The sequence below is a fragment of the Neodiprion fabricii genome, chromosome 2, assembly GCF_021155785.1.
Source record: "Neodiprion fabricii isolate iyNeoFabr1 chromosome 2, iyNeoFabr1.1, whole genome shotgun sequence".
NCBI lineage: Eukaryota > Metazoa > Arthropoda > Insecta > Hymenoptera > Diprionidae > Neodiprion > Neodiprion fabricii.
Genome location: NC_060240.1, coordinates 14,646,949 through 14,669,156, shown reverse-complemented (window position 1 = coordinate 14,669,156; position 22,208 = coordinate 14,646,949). Strand labels below are relative to the sequence as shown.

At 38.9% G+C, this 22,208-nt stretch overlaps 2 protein-coding genes across 5 annotated transcripts; one reads left to right on the top strand and one right to left on the bottom strand.

Moving 5' to 3' along the window:
• Positions 1 to 5,829: 5,829 nt before the first annotated feature.
• Positions 5,830 to 17,135, top strand: LOC124175116 (collagen alpha-1(XI) chain-like). Of its 2 annotated transcripts, none has more exons than XM_046555030.1 (17): positions 5,830 to 6,135; positions 6,487 to 6,675; positions 6,749 to 7,056; positions 7,128 to 7,613; positions 7,693 to 8,397; positions 9,055 to 9,252; positions 9,313 to 9,780; positions 9,899 to 9,943; positions 10,794 to 11,252; positions 11,403 to 11,564; positions 11,634 to 11,795; positions 13,378 to 13,755; positions 13,894 to 14,163; positions 14,228 to 14,841; positions 14,915 to 15,111; positions 15,261 to 15,445; positions 15,629 to 17,135. In XM_046555030.1, exons 1-17 carry the CDS (start codon positions 6,012 to 6,014, stop codon positions 15,986 to 15,988), a joined length of 5,310 nt encoding a protein of 1,769 aa, XP_046410986.1. In that variant the 5' UTR covers positions 5,830 to 6,011; the 3' UTR covers positions 15,989 to 17,135. The 2 variants fall into 2 exon arrangements, with proteins under 2 accessions (XP_046410986.1, XP_046410985.1); XM_046555029.1 differs by having other exon boundaries at positions 6,472 to 6,675.
• LOC124175117 (vacuolar protein sorting-associated protein 53 homolog) lies at positions 16,820 to 22,135 on the bottom strand. 3 transcript variants are annotated; one of them, XR_006869101.1, is made up of 13 exons: positions 21,686 to 22,135; positions 21,084 to 21,484; positions 20,882 to 21,002; positions 20,597 to 20,733; positions 19,697 to 20,482; positions 19,375 to 19,530; positions 19,140 to 19,265; positions 18,972 to 19,050; positions 18,684 to 18,832; positions 18,441 to 18,606; positions 18,113 to 18,259; positions 17,798 to 18,020; positions 16,820 to 17,104 (listed from the first exon to the last, which is right to left on the bottom strand). XR_006869101.1 is itself a non-coding variant. In XM_046555031.1 (13 exons), the coding sequence occupies exons 1-13, from the start codon at positions 21,770 to 21,772 to the stop codon at positions 17,056 to 17,058; spliced, it is 2,532 nt and encodes an 843-aa protein (XP_046410987.1). In that variant the 5' UTR covers positions 21,773 to 22,135; the 3' UTR covers positions 16,820 to 17,055. The 3 variants fall into 3 exon arrangements, 2 of the variants coding, with proteins under 2 accessions (XP_046410987.1, XP_046410988.1); XM_046555031.1 differs by having other exon boundaries at positions 17,893 to 18,020; XM_046555032.1 differs by lacking the exon at positions 21,686 to 22,135 and having other exon boundaries at positions 17,893 to 18,020; positions 21,266 to 21,403.
• Positions 22,136 to 22,208: the final 73 nt, after the last annotated feature.

Here is a 22,208-nt window from a genome sequence, read left to right as displayed (position 1 = left end):
TCAGAGTACCGCATATAATCACCCTGTATTCCTTATACTCAATCCACTGCATATCCGCACTCTAGTTGATATTATAACACAGCATATTGAAATAGGTAGAAAGTTTGAAAAGCGTGTTGTCTACACAAAACGTACCAATTAGCTGTGATTCGAGGACTATTCAGCCACTGGAAGCAACCCGGTTTTTACAAATTCAATGAATCACTCATAAAGGAAATTGTGAATGATGTTATAGCTCAGTTATACGGCCACGCTTACATCGGTGTGGCTGTTACAATAGACCTGGGGTCATCCATATTCGCATTTAAAATACTCTAAACATTGGAATTTATGACGATCAAAGCTGTTTTTCTTCACTCATCCTCGTTATAGTATACTGAAAATTTTTGTATTTAGTGATCAGCCAGATCTACATAAAACCAATTCATAACTTTGTCGGTGATGGATTCTATAATGATGGCACATTATTGAATGAAAAGTGCCTGGAAGAATTAATGAATGAGAATCTCGAGTACCTGATAGATCAGGGAAAATAAATAAAATTTTATACCTACCTTTTTGTACATAAATATAAAGTATTATAAATAATTATTTTTATTTTTCTTAGCAAACGAATTTTTTTAAAGATAAAAACAATGACTACGGCTATCCTTCATTCACGCATATCTTAAAAATTGTATACTTATGAAAAATATAACAAATTTTACTTATTTTTAAATTTAATTGATTCAATTCTGTTAATATTCTGAAAAATATATTATCAATACATATTTTTATTACTTAATGTTTATACTTTGCTTAATTTTTTAATAAAAGTACTATGAATAACGAGGGTGCATTGAATGATGATAAATGCGATTAGTTGAAGATCCAAGATGGCCTTCATACGGTCGGCGCACGTATTGGTTCTCGGAGAGGTCTCCGCCGAACACACCTTGTTTTATATTTTCTTACTACGTGTATGGTCTAAGCATCATATCTTCCATTGTCACTGCGGGCTGTGAGCAGCGCCCACGGAGTAGTAGGAAGGAGACAACACTCGAGCAGCACTTGGCTCAAAAGCTGGCCCAGTTTTTGGGGCAACGTAAGAAGAATTGTCAAGGTGCGATTTAAGCTACTTTTGCGGTGTATGCCCGTATAGCGCACTCACCCCCTTCCCCATATGATCTTACGATTCGCCGTTTGCAAACCTTTTTCTCGGATTTAATGTCGGTTGAGATTAGAAAAGCAATCACTCGGTTTTTATTGTTTTTTAGTCACTTCAGATGCGTATTTTACGAATTTACGGAGTATGTTTATAAAACGGAGGCCTATAGGTTACGATTGCCGCCCTTTTTTTTATATTTTATAGCGAAAATTTCACTTTTTTCCGTAAGAGGCGCTCAAATCGCATTTAGACAATTCCTCTTACGTTACCTCAAAACTGGGGACAAGTTTTATCGCCGAGTATTGTCTCCTTCCTACTATTCCATGGCAGCGCCTATCATCCACGGCTTCTTTGAAAATACTGACGCAGAATTCGTAAACAGCCTCTGCTCGCGCTAATTGCACGGCGAATTGTGCGCATATTGCGCGTGGAGAGTAGCGCCACTATGGCCACTCGCCCTAAGTACTACTCATTACAAGGTCATAGCAAAGAAATCACCTCGAATGCGAGGGAAACATGGCCATAGGAATAAATAACCCACCTCGATTTATGTTAGGCCGTGCCAAACTCTGTTTTAAGCATACGAGTGGGCTTAACTTTTTCACTAATTTTATAGCTGTTATAAAGAAACGAAATGCTGAAAATCCTCTTGCAACGTGACAACGAAGTCGCCATGTGTAAGCAGTGTTTGGGCGGAGCGAAAAAAATGTTACTTTCTCACTCAGTATCCCCCATACGGTCAGAAGTTGTATTCTGAAATTCTGTAGAAAACACATTCGAAAGAAATTTTTCACGACCATGTTTCTAGGTTCCTAGATGACCATTGAATTTGAATATTCTTCATCGATTTTGGGTTTTATAGCGGATGCAAGCTCCCCAGTTTCCAATGTACCAATAAGGAGATGCCCTGGTTGATTTTGACGTTAACGTATATATCTTCAAATATCGAAGTCCACGTATCTCAATCTCAAAAGGGGGCTTCACACAATTCTTAATAAAAACACTCCATTACATTTTCGTTTGACGTAGAAATAAAGAAAGGCATGAATTCTCCGAATTTACTATTGCGATTTCGTAGAAGCTGTGCCATTGTGTTTGAAGATGTATATTCTTCATGCAGTCAACGAACGTGCGTACAGATTCTGCAGCAAAATGAAATCAATGCTTGCAGAGTTGCTAACAATATTAGAATAAGGTGTGTTCTCAATTCTTATCAAAATGACAATAAACTATTTTAACGAGAGTTTTCAACAAAACCTAAACAGCTAAACCCAAGCAAGTCTTGCTATGCTACAAAATAACTCAACAATTATTGCTGTACACTTGCTGCACACAGTTATATTCAGAAAACATTCGGCATAGAAGCAACAAGAATTGCAGGAAGTGAAATACTTTTTGCCCAGGACACTTTGTTGTCGGGGCCAACTACGTTTGTTAATGAATTACACGTATTAAAACATAATAAATATATCATACGCATTGTTTTACGGGGTGTATTAAAATTGGTAATTCTCGAATACAGAAATGAGTTCGTCTCGGTGTACAAAACCGGAAAACGCTAAGAACCTGAAGCGCTAGTCCCGAAAGTCGAGATCCAACAGGTAGAGGATCTGGAGCACAGAAAATATGAAGCGTTAATCCTGGAATTAAGACTCACCAAGAACCTGGACATTCAGAAATACAGAGCGCTAGTCCTGGACTCGCTAGATGTGATCTAAACTTGGAGCTTTTTTGGAGTACACGCTGCGGCTTTCGCAAATGAATACTCTTATCGAGTACTAATTATACTCAAAACCTCAACCCGATTTGAACATCCCACAGCATTAACGTGAAAATGTTTCTCCGAGGAATTTTGTGGTCGTTAACACAGCATGAAGTCATGACCAAACTCAGCAGCCAAGATTATGACTATTGCAGGACGCGTATAAAAAATCTGGGTACATTGCGACCTCTTTATTGCATTACAAGAATTAAGAATTTCGACGTCTTATTAGTTTTAGAGCCTATTTTCTAGCCATAGTATTTTAGTACATTGTTCTCTGTTGGATTAACTTGCTGCCGTGTGTTTAGTTTATATTGTATGATGTGCATTAATTCTTAGAGGACGTACCCAGCTAAACTGTAACAAAGTATTATGTTCCATGAATTTTTATGGCTCCCAAAACCTATTCTCCTCTTCTCCAACGAGACGAATCTGCACGCACTAATCCTGATTTTCTAAAATAATTGATTTTTGGTTTTTACACCTTATTTTTACTCCTATATTATGTTTTACACTAAGCTAAAAATAATCAGAACATCGATTAATCCAATCCAAAAAAATAAGCTAACACTACTCGATTGATTCGGTAAATATTAATCGATTACCGATTATTTCGTATTTTTTTGAAACGGTGCATATGAAACCAAAATTTTGTAAATTTCAGTACTAGTCTTAAAAACGGAAAAGTTTTTTGGTAATTTACAGTTTCATTCAATATATTTTTCAATTTCAGCTCAAAATATGCATTTATCGTTCACTTATTATATCAAATAGATACTTACAATTAGTAACTAAGACAATGATAATAATTGATGCTTTAATCACATCAATTGATATTGTATTGCATCGTTCGTGAGCGTTGAAAAGAGAAACCGATTGTGAGGAAAAATAATCAATTATACTCAAGTAATCGGGGAAAAATAATCGATTATTTTTAGTCATTCTTAGGATATACGTAATAGGAATACTTGGAGTGTGAATCTTGTAACATTAATGAATAATCTGTAATATTTTTCTGATGAAATTCTCCAACCATTTTGAGCCTGTATATAATATTGAAAAATGTGCGCAGTAAACTTTATTGGGAACAATTTTCCTTGGATGATGCCATAAACACCATTTAACTATTCTGGTCTCGAACCAGCTCACTTACAGCTTTTACTAAGAATCTATAAGTGCCATTCATGCGGGGAGACAGATTAAGTTACATAATTAATTGCGTATTTTGCCCAACAACACTGTCGTACGTTCTAATTTCTCTACTACGATTTTGTCCTATAACTTTTGTTCTAAAGTGTAGTAATTGGCTGGAGTGCCTAATCAATGAGATACAAAGGGTTAAAGTTCACGCCAACTAACGGGCTCGCTTCGGTCACTGACATCGTTAGCTTCATTCACGGGGTGTTCCAAGTTCTAATGAAACAACACTCATCTCAACGGATTCAACGAAAAAAGGCTCGGTAGATGAAAAAATTCCTCTGCCACGTGGATGTCTGGAGCAACTTTTCAGAGATCAGTGAATATCAGAAAAAGTCGCCTATAGAAATAAATCTGCGAAAGCGTTAAATTACCCGTCCGGAGGTCGTTAACATATGGATTGTAAGTCAGTTTTTAATCGAATCAATTAGCGGAGGATCAATCGCGTGCGTTTATCAATTAGCTTATTTGCTATACATTGATACAAAGTTTATCATTCTGTACTCTACAGCTATGTATATCATAACTTGATGTGGTCTCGACTTGTATATGACGAGATCAAACAATCTTGAGTTTTGTACGAAAACTTATAACTAATTGTATAAGACAGGTCCACGTGATAATATAGACTCTTCAATTCAATCGATAAGTTCTTCCATATTTCGTTACAAAATCACCTTGCTTCACTGGGTATAACTGTCCGAAATGACTGGATGTAAGCTAGAGATTCACAATTCTAGCTTCGCAACGCGAAGCTAGTGAAAGCAATCTAAGTCATAAGTTGATTTATTTTGATAAAGCAGAGTCGTTGTTCTGTAACAGCTGGAATGGGTTTTCATCAAACAATCAATTTAAATGTGACTATGTGTAATCATTGCGTGCCAGATTCAGGCTGCCAATTCTGGCGAACAAGTTATATCTGACAGTGAGAGATACCTTGAGTCGATGGGCGAAACTTTGGTTACTTTACAAGTAGAAGATTTATTTTAAAAAGAGCAAACTGGTAAATCTACCAAGATTTGATCGAAGATTTCAAAGTCAACCCTAAACTGAAATACTGCAAGGCATAAGAACTGACTCCAGGAACGTTACTTCAATCCTGACCATAATTTGAACTACTGTTTGTTCAGAAAATCAAGAGAAGGCTTCCGCAAATTTAAACTGGGATTAAGAACGAGTGGATTCATACTGTGAACCAGGAAGGATAAACGTAGACGAATAACGTTTGGTACAAAATCATGATTCGCATGAAAATTTAAGTATGCAAAAGATTTGCAGAGAAGACCTACGGAAAATAATAATAAAATCGTTGATAGTATACTTTCAGGTACGAAAATCTATGAGATAAAAGAATACAAATTCCGCAAAATATAATAAACTATACGACGACATATAGTATCAGTTTGGTGACTAAGAGGCGTGCAATTGATCTGTGGTTGTCGATAGATTGTATATGTAAGGAATGAAGTAATCTCACCCTATATATGGTGAGAAATCCATCTGTTATCTGAATCAGGAGCAGTAGATGCTGAATTGTAATTAAAGCCACGTGTGGAATGCGTCTAGAATCACCCAGAACTCATTGCCTAGCCATCGTCACGTTAATGGCGAAGACGTCGAGGGTCTCAATATGATGGCGGGTGGGGGAAGACGCCGTCGGAGTAGTCATCGAGCATTGAACGAAATCTAGGTCCTAGTTTCAGTAGAGGGTTTGTGACACGGAAATAAGCGTCGCGGACGTGCTCGGATTGCAGATTCGAAGTCGAGCCGAATTGAAGTTCGAATTCGAGCATTTGCAACGTAACGCAACGCCAGTTCTTCGCGCTAACCCGACACTCGTCGACAAGGAAGTCCTTTTTGGCGGTGTAGGACAATGATTTCAACATTGCTGAATTAGTTAGGAGCATGCGAGTCGACTACCTGTCGCAGCCATGGACGTCGCTGTTCTGCGTCCGGATAGCCATCTTTCTCTCCATCATGTGTCTCATCTCGAAACCGGTGGTAACCGGTATCACTCTTCAGGACATAGGTGAGTCCGTTCTTCCCCTATTCTGGTAACCACTTTTTCATGCTTGAATTCTTACGAACTTCCACCCTTCCTCTAAGAATCATTTTAAACGGTTAATTATACGAATTTTGAAAGATCCTGAAATTTAACGTGCTCGAAAAGCTGTAAGTAGTAAGGAGATACGGTTTACTATTGATCGTTACTAGTTTATACGACGTTCCTTCTTTGATATAACTGTGTATAAACAAGCACATATTTCATGATACTTGAAGTGAGATAAGTGAGGCTGCAGTCGCACTTTTCATGCTTTGTATGTACAAAGTGACATCAAACAGATTGCTTTGTGACATTTGAAAGGGATTGGAACTCTAGACTTGATGGATGTCACCGGGATCCTGCAGGAACCTGCAGGAGTTAATGTATCCATGGGACGATGTGATTCGAGCAAGGGAGCATACGACATTTCAGCAGCGGAACTTCTAACAGTTGACACTGCGACACTATTTCCAAATGAATTTCCTCAAGATTTTTCAATTCTTGTAGTCACCAAGCAAAAACCAGGTGAATTTGAAAGGGTACGCATAACTTGTAAATTTCGTAATACTTTTTAACCGATTTCTCTTTAAATCGATAGGAATCCGCGATGCCGCGATACTCACGATTTACAGTGACTTCGGCGACGAGCAACTCATGTTGTCTCTAGGAGACGATGTAACTCTTCGTTACGGTAATCTCAATGTCGAGAGTGTTTCATTTGGTGTAAATGTTTCGAATGGAGAATGGCATCGTCTTGGATTAAGTATCAAAGGGGACGCAGTCACTTTAATTGTTGATTGTAGCCTTCAGTTAACAAAAGAGTTACGTAGAAATCTTTCCATACCCATTAGTACATCTGGAATAATTATTGTTGGCCGACAATTGACAAACACGAATGTGTATACGGTAAGTACAAGCATTTTACCCTCACTAGGGCAAAGCTTTTCACAAACGATGAGCGCATAGTAATTTTTCAGGGAGAGATCGAGCTTTTGAAGCTTGCTCCAAACCCAGATGCAGCCTATGAAATCTGTACAGTTTTTGCTCTAAATTGCGGCTACCAACATCGCCGACCACCAGCTCGAACAATTTCGCACGACACTCATATTCCCGGTCGTATTGCTGGCTTCGCTAGTTCTTCAGACTATCAGTCTAGATTTCACGAAAGTTCATCTGTCGAAGCGTTTCCGACTTCCAATCAGCAGTTTAGCCAATCTAGCAACACTGACGGTAGCAGCTTTGAGATATACGGAGTCGATAGAGACCAAGAAAGTATGATGGAAAGGAGAGGATCAGCGGGAAGTTTCGTCCGACAAAATTCATCTGCATCTTATGATGGATCAATTGATCAGGAATACGAGGCGGAGAAAGACGAAGACGAGGACTACATTTACGCCCCCATAGGGCCTAACACAACCCTAGGCGAACCTCCAACTACAATATCACCGCCGAATGATACGTTCGTGAGTTACATCAAGGTTACAAATACATTCTCCACTCTGTCTCCAAAAGGTATAACACTCCTTCTTTCAATCCAAGTAGACCGAAATTGAGGAATCGACAACAGAAGAATACGATACCAGCGAGAGCACCAATTCTGGTAGAACACCGCATTATTCACCGACCGAAAAATTCGATGTCTACGGTTACTACACCATCCCTGGGCCGCCGGGTCCCCGCGGTTATCCAGGACCAGTTGGAGCACCTGGATTACCGGGGAAGAAGGGTGAACCTGGAAGAGACGGTCTCTTTGGGATGCAAGGTGCACCAGGACCTCCAGGACACGTTTTCATGATACCAATGAACCAACAAGGAAATGACAAGGGGCCAGATTCACAGCCTGAAGCCTTCCGGCAGATGTTGTCTCAGCATATGATGTCCATGCGTGGCACTGAAGGCCCGATGGGACTGACTGGTATTCCGGGGCCCGAGGGACCACCTGGTTCTCAAGGGCAAAAAGGTGAACCAGGATATATTGGGGAATCGGGACTGCGGGGCGAAAGAGGCTTGCCTGGATCCCCCGGGAGGGAAGGACGACGCGGGCGTCCTGGAAGAGACGGCGATAGAGGTCTTACTGGTCCCCCGGGAATGAGGGGAGAACAAGGTTTGCCAGGTCTACCTGGTCTCCCTGGAGATAAAGGTGAGAGAGGCTTTCAGGGCGGCAAGGGAGATCAAGGACTTCCAGGGCACGAAGGAATGCAGGGGGAGGATGGTGTACCAGGCCTGCCAGGTTTACCTGGAGAACTAGTGAGTTATAGATTACTGTGATGAAAAATTTTTCTGAATGCTTGTACATGATACATATCAATTTTGGTCTGCTGGTTCGTATCAACTCCATTTTTACGCTTCACATGATGATTTTTTTTATTCATGGAGAATTTCTCAGAATAGCTATATTAAAATAAATACTTTCATCAGTTTCAAAGGAGTAATCTAGTAAATTCATGTTTGCTTTGTTGGTATGAAGATGCAACCTTTGACAGTGTGATGAAAATCTCAGAAAAAAATGCCTGGAATTCCTTCAAAACTGTTGTTTCTAAATTTTTAGGCAACGTAAAAGATCCTAATTATAATAATATTGTCCAAGAAATGTTCAAACTTGGTGTGTAACATGGGTCTGAAAGTTCACCTTATATGGCATTATTCACTTTATTGACACTAGTTTTTATGTTATCGTAGTACTGCAAGGCTGAGGAGGGGGGGGGGGGGGGGGGGGGGAGTATAGTATAATCCTGATTTTATTCCTAAATTCTACGTTCTCTAACACCAAAGCTCACGGAAAAAATCAAGGCAACAAAAAAAAAGCTTTTTATCGTTGAACTGTGCAGTATTTTTTTATAAACTTTAGATATAAAAGCAAATCGAATTTTTCAACAAAAATTTGTTTTCGTGCTTGAAATCAAGGGTCCCAGAGGATTTATCGGTCCGCGTGGGTTTCCCGGACTCCCAGGGAACCCTGGGATTCCTGGTAGTGAAGGAGCACCTGGGACCAAAGGTAATACTGGCCCTGCTGGTCAACCTGGACCACCAGGTCAGTCTGGACCGATGGGGCCAGTAGGAGCTCCTGGTCCACAAGGAGTAATGGGGCCCACTGGTTTAGTGGTAAGTGTACTAAAAACCATGCCTCACGATCAAAAATAACGAGGTTCTTTTTTTTTGTAGGGTCCTCATGGAAAATCCGGAATGCCGGGACTACCAGGAGCAGATGGTCCCCCTGGCCATCCTGGAAATCCAGGGATGCCAGGTTCAAAGGGTGAGCAAGGTCCTCAAGGTCCGCAAGGACCAATCGGATTCCCAGGCAACCGCGGAGTAAAAGGTGACGAAGGCAAGAGAGGCGCAGTCGGGGATCGAGGTGACAAGGGAGAACGCGGTATGGAAGGCGAAAAGGGAGACTTGGGTACGAAAGGTGAGCCAGGACAGTCTGGACCTCAAGGTATACCTGGCCTCGAGGGTCTGGAAGGTCCTAAAGGGTTTGAAGGACCACGAGGCGAAACAGGACAACCTGGACTTCCTGGGGAAAAGGGAAAAATTGGAATACCCGGATTCGCTGGTTATCCTGGTAATGCTGGAGAGAAGGGAGACAAAGGGCAGGCGGGTAGGTCTGGACCAGCTGGAGATAAGGGTGAAAGGGTGAGTTGGTTAAGAGTCTAAAATGTGTTTCGAGTAAATCAAAAATCATCTCCAACACTGCTAGTTGCCTTTCGTTACGAAGATCTGATTTCAATGGTATAAATTCCTTTTGACACAGGGTAACACCGGAATGTCAGGCGAGCGTGGCGAAATGGGCCCAAGAGTAAGTTGATACTATTTACGGTATTCCTCATCAAATTCCGAAATTTCAGTTAGAGTTTTATCAAAATATTTTGTACTGATAAAAACATTTTTTATCGCAGGAATACCAAGTTTTATTCAATAAAGTGTGTTTATAAAAATTTATATATTTTACATTTTACTCCATTATTTTGAATTTTACTCGCCAAAATGCAATAAAAAAAAAAAAAATTAAACCATGTCGCGTATGTACAATGACAGAAGAATGTAACTTTTAAATAACTTCAACCTAATGCTTTTTTCCAGAAACTCATTTCAGTGCTAAAAAAAACCGCCACACACATATTAGGAGTGTTCCCATGTTTCAAAAACTGAAATTTGGGTTCAAATCACATTCAATGGTAAATCGAATATACGTAAAACGGTGAGGGAATGATTTTATTTTGTGATACATTTTTTAAAATTGATTATCCGTTTTATGTATTTGTCGCGGTGCAATAAAAACTTTGACATACAATTTCGAATTCTATCCTCAATTCACACACTCAACAACAAACACTCAATTTCGAACATTTAATCATTAAGAATATTGAATTTTTTTATTATTGTTCTCGGACTAACGGTTTAATTTAGTGAAGGTTTGGAGTAATAAATTGAGCAAATTTTTTTCTGTGCTGATATCTCGGTATTTGTTTTTGACAATCTTAGTAACTTGCATATAAATAAAAATGTTATATCGCAGTCGCACTTAAGTTCGGACTTGAATTTCGGAATTTGATGAGAAATATATATAAATGTATTCGATACAGAATTTTATTGACTTCAATTCCTCATATATTGTGATACGACCTATTTGTGATGTAACCAACAAGGGATTCCGTGGTGCTCGCGGTCGGCGGGGATCTGAGGGATTACCTGGTCCCAAAGGGGATACCGGTCAACCAGGACCACCGGGACTCCAGGGAGAAGCTGGTCCTCCAGGTATGGAAGGACCCCGTGGATTCATTGGACTTCCGGGTCAGCAAGGCCTTAATGGCAAGGTTGGGATTCCTGGGGCACCTGGAGAACGTGGGTCTGCTGGAAAATCTGGGCCACCGGGACCGCCTGGTGTCCCCGGTGTAGTTGGGCCACCTGGCCCTTCTGGAGAACCTGGACCACCTGGAGAGCCTGGAACTCCTGGAAGTCCAGGCTTGCCAGGAGAGCCCGGAATGCCCGGCGAACAAGGCAAAGAAGGCCCGCCTGGACCGATGGGACCTACAGGGAAAGAAGGATCTCCAGGTCAAAGTGGACTACCTGGTTTTCCCGGAGAAAGGGGAATGAATGGCTTACCGGTGAGTATATTCCAATAAATGTGGATAAATTCACGTTTTACGACTCGTAGAATATTCTAGGAATACCGTAGTTCGGAAGTAAATATGATCGCTAAATGAATTAGAACCTTACATTTTTTGTAATGAATCTTGGTATGAAATTGTTAACAGGGTATAGCAGGCTTGAAAGGTGAAATGGGACCTCTCGGACCACCTGGTACAACTGGTGATAAAGGTGCACAAGGTGAGCCTGGCAAAGATGGCCCACCTGGCTCAGAAGGGCGGCAAGGTCCGAAAGGTCCGCCTGGAGCAGTTGGCCTCAAGGGTGAAATGGTAAGTTTAGAGACTAGTAATCATCAGTTGAAAAGGAACAGATTTGGTTATGACGATTTAATTGTTTAGGGCGAACCTGGTTTACCAGGGCCAACCGGTCGAGATGGTTTACCGGGTTTGCGAGGTCTGCCTGGCCCTCCAGGACCGGTTGGAGTTCCTGGTGAGGACGGAGATAAAGGAGATATTGGGCCTCCTGGTGAAAAAGGGTTCAAAGGTTCTCAAGGAGAAAGTGTGAGTTCATAAAATGTACTAAATCGTTTGTATAAGTGTAGGAAATCGTAATAGTCTAGTTTGAGCAACTACCGTATCAGTATCTCTAAATTTTCTATAATCAATTATATATTAATTTCAACTAGGAATGCTCTTCGAATGGCCCCGTAGAAATTTGGGCGACATATTTTTTTTAGATTGCTAAAGATTTAAATGTATTATAGTAGCCAACAGGACTCAGGACCAGTGTTGTGCACGACTGATTACTTTGTGCAATTAATTACATCGAAATTACTAATTACACTGGTAATTTGTAATCAAGAGAAAATAACACACTAATTACATTTTAAATTTATAATTAAAAAAATGTCTGTGACAAATTACGAATGTAATTAGTATCGATTTTGCTTCTAATTATAAATTACAAATGTAATTAGTATCGCTTTTTCTCCTAGTTACAAATCCCAATAGTTTTTTTTTTTTTTTTAATTAAAACATGAAAATGTAATTAGAATCGATTTTTCTTCTTCACAAACTACGGATGTACTTGGTGATATATGAGTGACTGTGTGGTTGATTATGAGTCAACAAATATAGATCACTTAAGGTATTCAGGTAACTCGAAGTATTCTCATTCCAAGGAAATATGTATAATTTCAAGTATTCATTGGGTCATATGTGGATGAGTATGAAGAATTCCGATATATTTTTGGATCATCGCAATGACTTTCATGCTGAAATAAAATTAATTGTACTAAATATTGTTTGAAAAATATGGTAGAAATGTAATTAAATTACACAAACGTAATACCAAACGCTCAAAGTAATTGAATGGATTTGAATTGCAAGTACTTACATAATAATTAAATGGACTTTTATTGCAAATGCTCAAAGTATAGGTATGTATCGTATATTTATAGATCAAAAGGATTTTAATTACAAAGTCATGGATAGATGAATGATGAAATTAATTGTGATTTTTCTGTAGAGGCCAATTTGCAAGTTTCAACTTACAGTTTGTTTCACACTTTCGCATAAACTCTTTGTTGGTCTTCACAAAATTTCACAATGCCAATCATCCTGTAATGTAATTCGCAGAAAATTAAAGCCTGATACTAAATTACGCAAACACAGTTTTTCCATAAAGCTCTAAGCTCAATAAATTTCGAGTACTTGAATCCATTTTTACATGGAATGACCCGTAAGTACTCTAAATCATTGATATTCGGTTAGAATCCCTTATGCATGTGCCCTTGAAGCGAATTACATTTATAATTTGTAATTAGAAGAAAAGTCGATACTAATTACATTCGTAACTTTTAATTGAAATTTTTCTAATTACAAATTGTAATTTTAATTAGTAATTTTTATTCTTCTAATTGCAAAATAAAATTGTAATTATTAATTTTCGTTATTTTACATTTTTAATTTGTAACTAGAATATAATTAATTAAAGAAACGCCCGTCCACGGTGGGTTAACAACAACCAAAAAAAGAAAACATGTATGTAACCTAACTCCGCGTTGAAACGTTGAGTTCTAATTTTACATGTAGTTTATAGATTGAATGCAACTAAGCGACTAATTATAGTTCCTTGAACTAGGGCCCAGCAGGTCCGCCTGGTATACAAGGAATGAGAGGCGAGCCTGGACCGACGGGACCATCCGGCGAAAAAGGACCTCCAGGAGAAATCGGAAGGCAAGGAAGTAAAGGAGAAGAAGGTCCTATGGGCGTTCCTGGTCCAGCAGGGCCAATCGGGTTGCAGGGTTTACCTGGACCAACAGGTATAAAAGGAGATATAGGAGACGATGGGCCCACAGGTCCAGTAGGTCCAGCTGGAACTCCTGGAGAACAAGGGTCAAGGGGGCCAAAGGGAATAGAGGGTGTTCAAGGACCTCCTGGTTTTGAGGGTCGACAAGGCGACAAGGGAGATGCAGGGACTCCTGGACCTCCAGGCTCCCCTGGTATTGAGGGAAAACCGGTAATATATTATACGAATATTACTGACTCATGTTGCGACTATGTACAACTAAAAGTTTCAATCAACAGCGGAAAAACTTGCATTCAAACGGTGAAGGAAAAGTTATAAGCTTATAAAATATCAAAAAACATTTCATAGGGTGAGCGAGGCGCCGTAGGCCCGAAGGGTGAAGAAGGTAAGGCTGGCCCAGTTGGATCACCAGGAGGACCTGGAATCAACGGGCCTGAGGGTCCGAAGGGGCACGCGGGTGCACCAGGATTTCCAGGACCACCAGGCGAGCCTGGCATAATGGGGCCAAAAGGAGAGCCTGGTAAAGACGGAGACGAAGGTCGGCCTGGAGAAGCTGGAGCAACAGGTGAAATGGGATCACCCGGAAAAGAGGGAGAGCCAGGACCGCCAGGAAAACCGGTAAGGTTTTATTTTCGCCAATTGATTGGAAATGACTTGTCATGGTCATTTTCGTCGTCTGAAGGGTCCCGAAGGGCCAGCGGGAATGCAAGGCAACACAGGATTGCCAGGTGAAAAAGGAGATCTCGGACCACCAGGAGCCCCTGGTTTACAAGGACGGATTGGACCACAAGGTGAGCCAGGGCCACAAGGGTCATCTGGACCTAGAGGACTACCAGGTGCAGCCGGGGAAAATGGGCCGCCAGGTTTGTCGGGCGCAGTTGGTCAGCCTGGTAAAATAGGAGCGTCCGGTCCCAGGGGACCAAAAGGCGACCGTGGACGCCGAGGGCCGAAAGGCCACCGTGGTGAACTCGGGCATATTGGAATTAAGGGAGACCAAGGCGAAAAGGGAGAAAGAGGTCCGAAAGGGCCAGTTGGACCGGAGGGTGCGAAGGGCGCTGTAGGTCCACAAGGTTTGATGGGACCAAAAGGCAACGATGGTCCCCAAGGTTTGCCTGGCTTGGAAGGTCCAGCTGGATTAAAAGGCATGATGGGTGGGGAAGGCACGAAAGGAGATGCAGGTCCGCCAGGTCCCCCAGGACCACCCGGACCCCCAGCAGAACAACTAATGATTCCACCGGAGCTGTTTTTACAGAGGGATGAAATTTCGGGTAGAAAGCAAAGAGACGTCGAACCAAAGTTAGTATCAACCATTTTTTCTGACAACTTTTGGCAATCCAGCTTTTTTCTCAATGTGTGTTTTTCGATGTAGGAATGACAAGGATGACGTCCAGGATAACATGAAGAATCACAGCGAGGAAGAATTGGGGCCAAAATTCATCGATATGTACAGTTCGATATACACTATGCGGCAAGAATTAGATCGCATACGTAAACCAATGGGTACCAGGGAAAATCCAGTGAGGACATGCAAGGATCTGTTTTATGGACATCCTCAATTTTCAGATGGTACAGTTTGCATTAGATAAAATAATTGGCATTCATCGGTTGCGACATTGCTGTCGATAGATAAAATTTTGTGACAAGATGTAAATAAGTTTGGAAAGTCAACGAAGCTAAGATAGCCATTGTCATTCAAAAGCACTCTTGATACTCAGGTTGGTACTGGATTGATCCAAATATTGGAATGCCGGATGATGCTGTATACGTTTATTGCAATATATCAGCTTCAGGCGAAACTTGTGTGTTTCCCGACATGCACAGCAGTCAAATGCCGAACATTCCGTGGAGAAAGGAAAACGAACACGGCGACTGGTACTCGAATCTTCGCGGAGGTTTCAGAGTAAGATATTCGTACTAATATCACTGTATTACAAATAATACAGTACGCGTCTCGACACTCCGAGAACATAACGAGTAGTGACGCAGTCTCAAAAATTGTTCGCTGCTAGATTCAAAGGAAGTTAACCAGCATTGAATCAACAAATTATGTCAAATACTCATCACTTTTTATCACCTTTCACAGATAACATACGAGAGCATTGGTGTCGTCCAGATGAATTTTCTACGACTACTGAGCCAAGAAGCATATCAGAATTTCACCTACACATGCATAAACAGCGCTGGATGGTACAGCGTACCTGGATATAATCACGACTTAGCTCTGAAACTTCTTGGTGAAAATGAGGATAAGTTCTCCTACGGTGGAACACGACCTAGCGTAATAGTTGACGGATGTAAAACTCGCAAGAGTAAAAGTGAAACAGTGTTTGTAGTAGCAACTAAAAAACTAAAACAACTTCCGCTAATTGATTTTTATCCAATTGATTACGGTTTACCTCATCAAGCCTTTGGTTTTTCGGTAGGCCCCGTATGTTTCAAATAACCATGAATATTATCAAATCATACTAGGTATGTACTCACATATTACTAGAAAATGCCTAAACTAAAGTAGCTGCATATCACCGATAAATGAATTACTAACTAAACAGGGTATGCCAATTAATATGTATTAGGCATAATCTGCATGCTTTACTTCTGTTGTAAGCTTTTCATACAAATATCACCAAATCAGTACTCAAAACCTCAGTGAATCGATTAGCATTAAGTGATCCATATAAAATATAGATTTACTTTGGGATCATTAGCATGAACCTTTACAGGAAGGTAAATGTGTAGATAAAACTATCATAATTGTTTACTGAGCACTTAAGGTCATACAAATTCTTCCCGGATCCAGCGATATATAGCATTAATCTAATTATTGTGTTCTATACAGGTAGTACTTTCATCTACAGATTAAATGTCGTATAAGATATATCTACTTAAGATAAACTCACTCATTTCCATTGAGACAATTCATACGACGTGCACTTTATCTTAAGCAACAATTTGGTAATTGTATTTTTCCGTTAGGCTAATCTCTATCCAATTAAATCGTGAAATCATCTTTATGGGTTGATGAAGATTCCTAAGATGAGCATTGTAATGGATTGATGTTCATTTTGACAAGTATGCCCGGCGTGTTTAATCCCGAATCTCCTAAGCATTGAACTCACTGAGAGGGAGAAAGATTTGACATGTTGGGCTACCATGTACTCAAGTGATGAGATTTTATGTACATAAGAGTGAATAACTGATATTTAATGGTTTGTATGTACAGTGATTAAAATAGATATACTTAAGTTATAAGAGGTGCAAATTAATGTAAGAATTCTAAATGATAGTAATATTCTTTATTATACGCATGTAGTTTACTTTGTAGTTTGTCTATGCTACTATATACGCTCAGCTGTATCAGTACATGCGATATTTATACATAATTGTACAGTACAGGTCTTATGAATATAATATAATTTATAGTGACGTGTTCAGCAACCCAAGTAAATATTGTAATCTTGTTACCCGGAATTCTCTCCCTGTGTATCCAGCACACCAAATGCTTTGTTTTCATTAGCGTTTCAGTTTTCTATCGGTATTGGGAACTGACATGTATCTGGAGCTACAAAAGCATGGCTGACTATTGTGTGCAACGAAAAAATCATTAGTTTATTTACAATCAATGCTCATTTGTTTAATTGCCATAGTATGTTTGAAAATTTTCATTTGCCATTTTATTCTATTTAAATGAAATTCACGCTTTAATAGTTTATTCAGGTGCACACTAAAACTGGGTTTGTTTTTTAGCCACCAGGTGTCATAACCAAAGTAGTCAGTTCCTAAGGTTCTCAATTACAATGATTGAAAGCCTTTTGTTAACCTGTTAATGCCTCGCGTGCCATATTTGAGACGTTGGGAAGATTGCTATTGTTAGGAATATGTTCATCAATTCCAATCAAAAATTTCTTGAAAAATTTGACAAGCGTTTTGAGATTATGTACAAGGTTTAAAAACGAGAAATTCACTAAAAATTGATCCACTTAGCTACAAAAACTGAAAATTCGATTTTTTCAAAACTGACATCTTTCATACATGTTATCCAGAAAATTGTTTTAAATACACTATGAAAGAGCGTTTCGACTACGTTTGTTATGTATCGTATTTATTAACAGAAAAAAATTCAAGTGACACATAATGCATAGATAAAAATATGATTAAAAACGCAAAAAAAAATTCTTTCGAAGACCTTCAACTTTTTTTTTGTATAAAAATGTCTTATCACAATTTGATTAGACGTGTACATGTAAATACTTACATTTTCCAGCCTCTCACACGGTGTAAAAAACTATTTTTAAATGACGACCAAAAAGTCCAATCATTCACATCCTTTTCTTTATCAATTTTTCTAACCTTTTAATACGTCCAGCCTCATGCTCTGGACTATCTTGAGCAATGATCGTGGTATCTCCTAACAACAAGCTGCTTCCACTCTGCCTAAATTGGTCCACTAATTGCATTTGTTCTGTTCGTCGTAACCCCTGAGAAAGAAACGATTAGTTATTGTAATTTCTATAAATCGCCGACCCTGTTCCAAAACGCTGCGGGTCCCAAAAACTATTGAATCAGTTACCTTCATATCAAGTATTTTCTGAAATTCTGCGGTTGGTAAATCAGGAAGCAGTTTCCTGCACTGGTCCGCAAAAGCACTCGGAGATTCTGCAGGAGACATTACCACCTTCAATATCATCTCAGCTTTGGTCATACCCTTGACAACTACCTGCAACCATAAAATTAAAAATGTCAGCAAATGAGTAATTCGTTTTTATGAAATGGCTGCAGAAATAACTTTTTCTCATCAAATGAGGTCTACAAAGATTAATTAAAAAAATCACGAACCTCTCAAATATTCATGAAAAAATACGAAAAATCACAGCTCTAGTAATGTTGAATTCACATACCTTTGTATATGTTGCGGGTGCTTTTCTTTGTATTTGACACCCAGTTGATGGTAAATCGAGTAGTGCTGTCTTGAGCATGTGAACATCTAGTAATAACTGTTCTGCCCCAACTGTGTTCAAAGGCTTACATTTATACAGCTGCTGCACTACTTTTGGAATGAATGAACTGGAAAGAAATAATCACGTTGAATAACGCAACTTAAAAAAAAAGAGAGATAGAGAAGAACATAATGAATAGGTCACCTTGCGAATTTAACACAAAGTTGTGTAAAATATTTTCTACAAGATGATAATCTTTCTCGAATAGAGGGAATATTCTGCCTAAGATGTGAAATGATGGTACTGACATATGCACTTTGGTCTCCCACACTTTCAATGTGTATCCATTGTACCTGTAACAAAAATAATTATTCCGTCTTATTGTACTAATACCAGTATCAGAAATCTATTACGATCAGGAACTGTTCAAAATTGTTATAAAATAACATGTGATGAAATTACATCCGCAAATGTAGCTTTGAAAATATTCACCTTGCTCATTGCAGTCAATGCGGATTCACAAGCAGACTCCAGATCTTGTACTAACAGCTGAATACAGTTGGATATAACACTTGAAAACAGAAGTACCAATTTTGTTGTATGTCAAATGGTCAAAAGTAATAGAGGTATTATGAATTTTTGCATTAAACGTAAATATACCTGTGAAATATATCTTGTTCCTGTGATAAATTAATCTTCTCGGAAAACTGTGCGTCTGTCTTTTCTCTTAGCTTTTCTTCTAGTTGTTGGGTTGTCTCAAGACAATATTCCGCTGTTGTGAGGATACTGATGGGATAGATGTGCTATATTTATTTGAACAAGCACTTGTGCTTGAACTTACAAAAGCAACAAATATGCAGATACTGTTAATTGATAATAAAGATTTTAACTTTACCAGCAAATCCGAGATTGTTCCTCCTTATTAAATCTAGTAGATTCACCTTCTTTGAGAAAGCTTTGAAAATTCTGTATAAGACCGGCCGTTGACAGGTCTCGAAGATCACGTGTTATGTTACTCATACTGGTCCCAATACTAGCGCCACCGCCAATTCTATAAAAGACATACATGCCATTTCTTAATAGAAAGAAAGCATGCTTAAAAACAAATGTTTTTTCGCGGATTTTCTGTTTAGAAAAACTTTTAACAAATACACATTACAATTAGTTGATATCCTTCTAAATTTTCAAGTTTCTCAAAGATCATTTTTGTCACTCACTTTGGTAAATTATTCTGCAACAGTTTCAATGCATATTCTCGAAGATACTTTTGGAAAGTGGAAGTCAGATTAAGCATGATAAAGCCTGTACTAAGTTGCGTACATTGTATCATGCATTTTTTGTAAAACACAAAAAGATCTGCACATGAAGATAAGACACTACTCGGCCCCTCAACACCATCAAGCTCTTTTGCTCCAGGAGGTTGCAGTTTACAATCATTTAAAAATTTGTCCATCAAGTCTGCCAAATTTCTATCCAGACTCTCTATATAAATATTTAGGTATGGTTCAAAACACTTTCCAATTAAACGAGTGAAGAGAGATGTGTTAGACTTTTCTGGCTCCCCTTGCTCGGTATACCCTTCCTCGAAGGGGTTTTTAACCTCTTCATTTTCTTCGAAAGGATTCCTAGGTTTTTTTTCAAAAAGTGCATCAGAATTTTCTAGCGTAAGTCCGGCAAACCTTTTGGCTAATAAATTCTCAAAACTTGTAGTCCTCTGTATCGCGTAAAGAAGAAGTTTAACATCAATTTCGTGTCGCCTTCGCTCCATAAGTTTGCTCAAGTCTTCTCGTGTCATATGACAGAACTGCACAGCGATCCTTTCAGAGACTTCCCAGTTTTGGGGAAATATTGAACCAAACTTGCTCTCAAATTCTAATAAGTGTTTTTTAATCCAAGCATATCGTCTGTCAATTTTATCCAACCAAGCTGAATCTTGATTCTCATCGAACAAGTGAGAGTACTCTTGTAATTGCATGGCAATAAACCAGCTCAGCAGATCTTTCCTTAGCAAATTTAACATAATTAATACCAAACTCCTAATGACTTCCAGAATAATCATTCCATTATCATGGAAGTGATAAAAACAACTGAATAATAATCAATAAAATTTGGCTTACTTTACTCTAGGATCTAAGACTGACATAACAAGACAACCTTCGCTTAATTGAGCAAAGTGTTTGGGATTCTGGCCAGAAAATGCTTCTCGAAAATCAGCAGTTATTTGTTCAGCCAATTCGACTTGAATTTGTTTCACCTACATTTGTAAAGTAAATTATATCAATTAATTCTGATCTAAATTATAACCAAAATATAATCTTTACTAATCAACTATGAATTAACGGTCTAAAAAGAGTAAAATAATGGAACCAATAAACATGGTTGATGCAAAAATTGATTCTTACCTGATCAGAAAGCTGTTTAATTTGAGGAATATCCATGTAATTACTAAAATGTTGCATAACTTCCATAATCGCTTGAAGAGGCATCACTATTTCCCCATATTGTTTTTTCTGTGTTAGAGCTCTAAAAATATCATACAATTCATTCTAATATAGTCTTAGGACCTGGGACAAATCATGTGTATGAAAATAAAATTCTACATACTTCAAACTATCTACACCTCCGACCAACATGTGTAAATGATTCAAAGCAGTGATAGATGATGTTAAATTCCGTTTAGCAAAGTCCAGTTGTTTTATATCTCGAGTAATTTCCTTAACAGTTTCTTCAGATTGCTCTGCCTTATCCTTTATGTCCTTAATATGAATGAATAACTGTCTGATTACTTTATGAGCATCTTCCAATGCAACACGGCCATCCTGCCCGACATTAGTTTGCCCTCTGACAACTGATCGAATTTCCTGATCGATGGAGCAAATTTTATATTCCATTTTACTTATCACATCGTCTATGTTGGATAATGATTGTTCGGTGGGAAACAAGGAATTTATGTAATCCACAGCATTGAAGTTTGGTTGATCTAAGGGATCGGTACTTGGTAAAACCTGAAAGACAATTTATAAGTGAAGATAACTCCACCTCACTTCGGCACGTATTGTATTCATTTTCATGACATTGATTGTTGACAGTTGCATAAGTGGAGTCGGAAAAAAAGAGAAAAATCAATCTCAGAGAATAAAGCATATTATTCACGTGTTCGGCACCAGTGCCATTCGTTGTCATGAAAATTTAACCTAAAACCTAACCTGTTCGATAACGGTTTGAACATCGGAAGGAAATGTGTACGTTGTGGATTGTAATTCTTCAAACTCATCGTCTTGTCGAGTTCCCATTTTTCTTTTATTTTTTTCAAATCGTCACACAGGGTAAACAATTTTCTCGCCTTTTATTAAAATGAATTATTAAGTGGTAGCATCTGTCAAACGGCAATAATAAGTCACCAACTTCTGGAATTACAGGGCGCAGCCATAACTATGCCTGACTAGCGTCATTGAGTAGCAAGGTGCCGTTAAGTTACGTTAAGTCTGGCCCGTACGACGAAATGGACGAAACGTTCGATTATGTCTTTTGAAACAGTCCTGGTTGCAGCTTCTCGACCAATCACAATTGTCATTTGGAAAGAAAGCGTTATGATAACCGTCAGTTAACTGTGGCAACGTTCAAGGTCGAAGCTCATTCGATTCCATTTGCAATAAACCATAAGCATAATGCGGAAGCATTCCGTACGTTACAGTGTACGAAAATTCTTATTTCCGATTCCTAGATGAT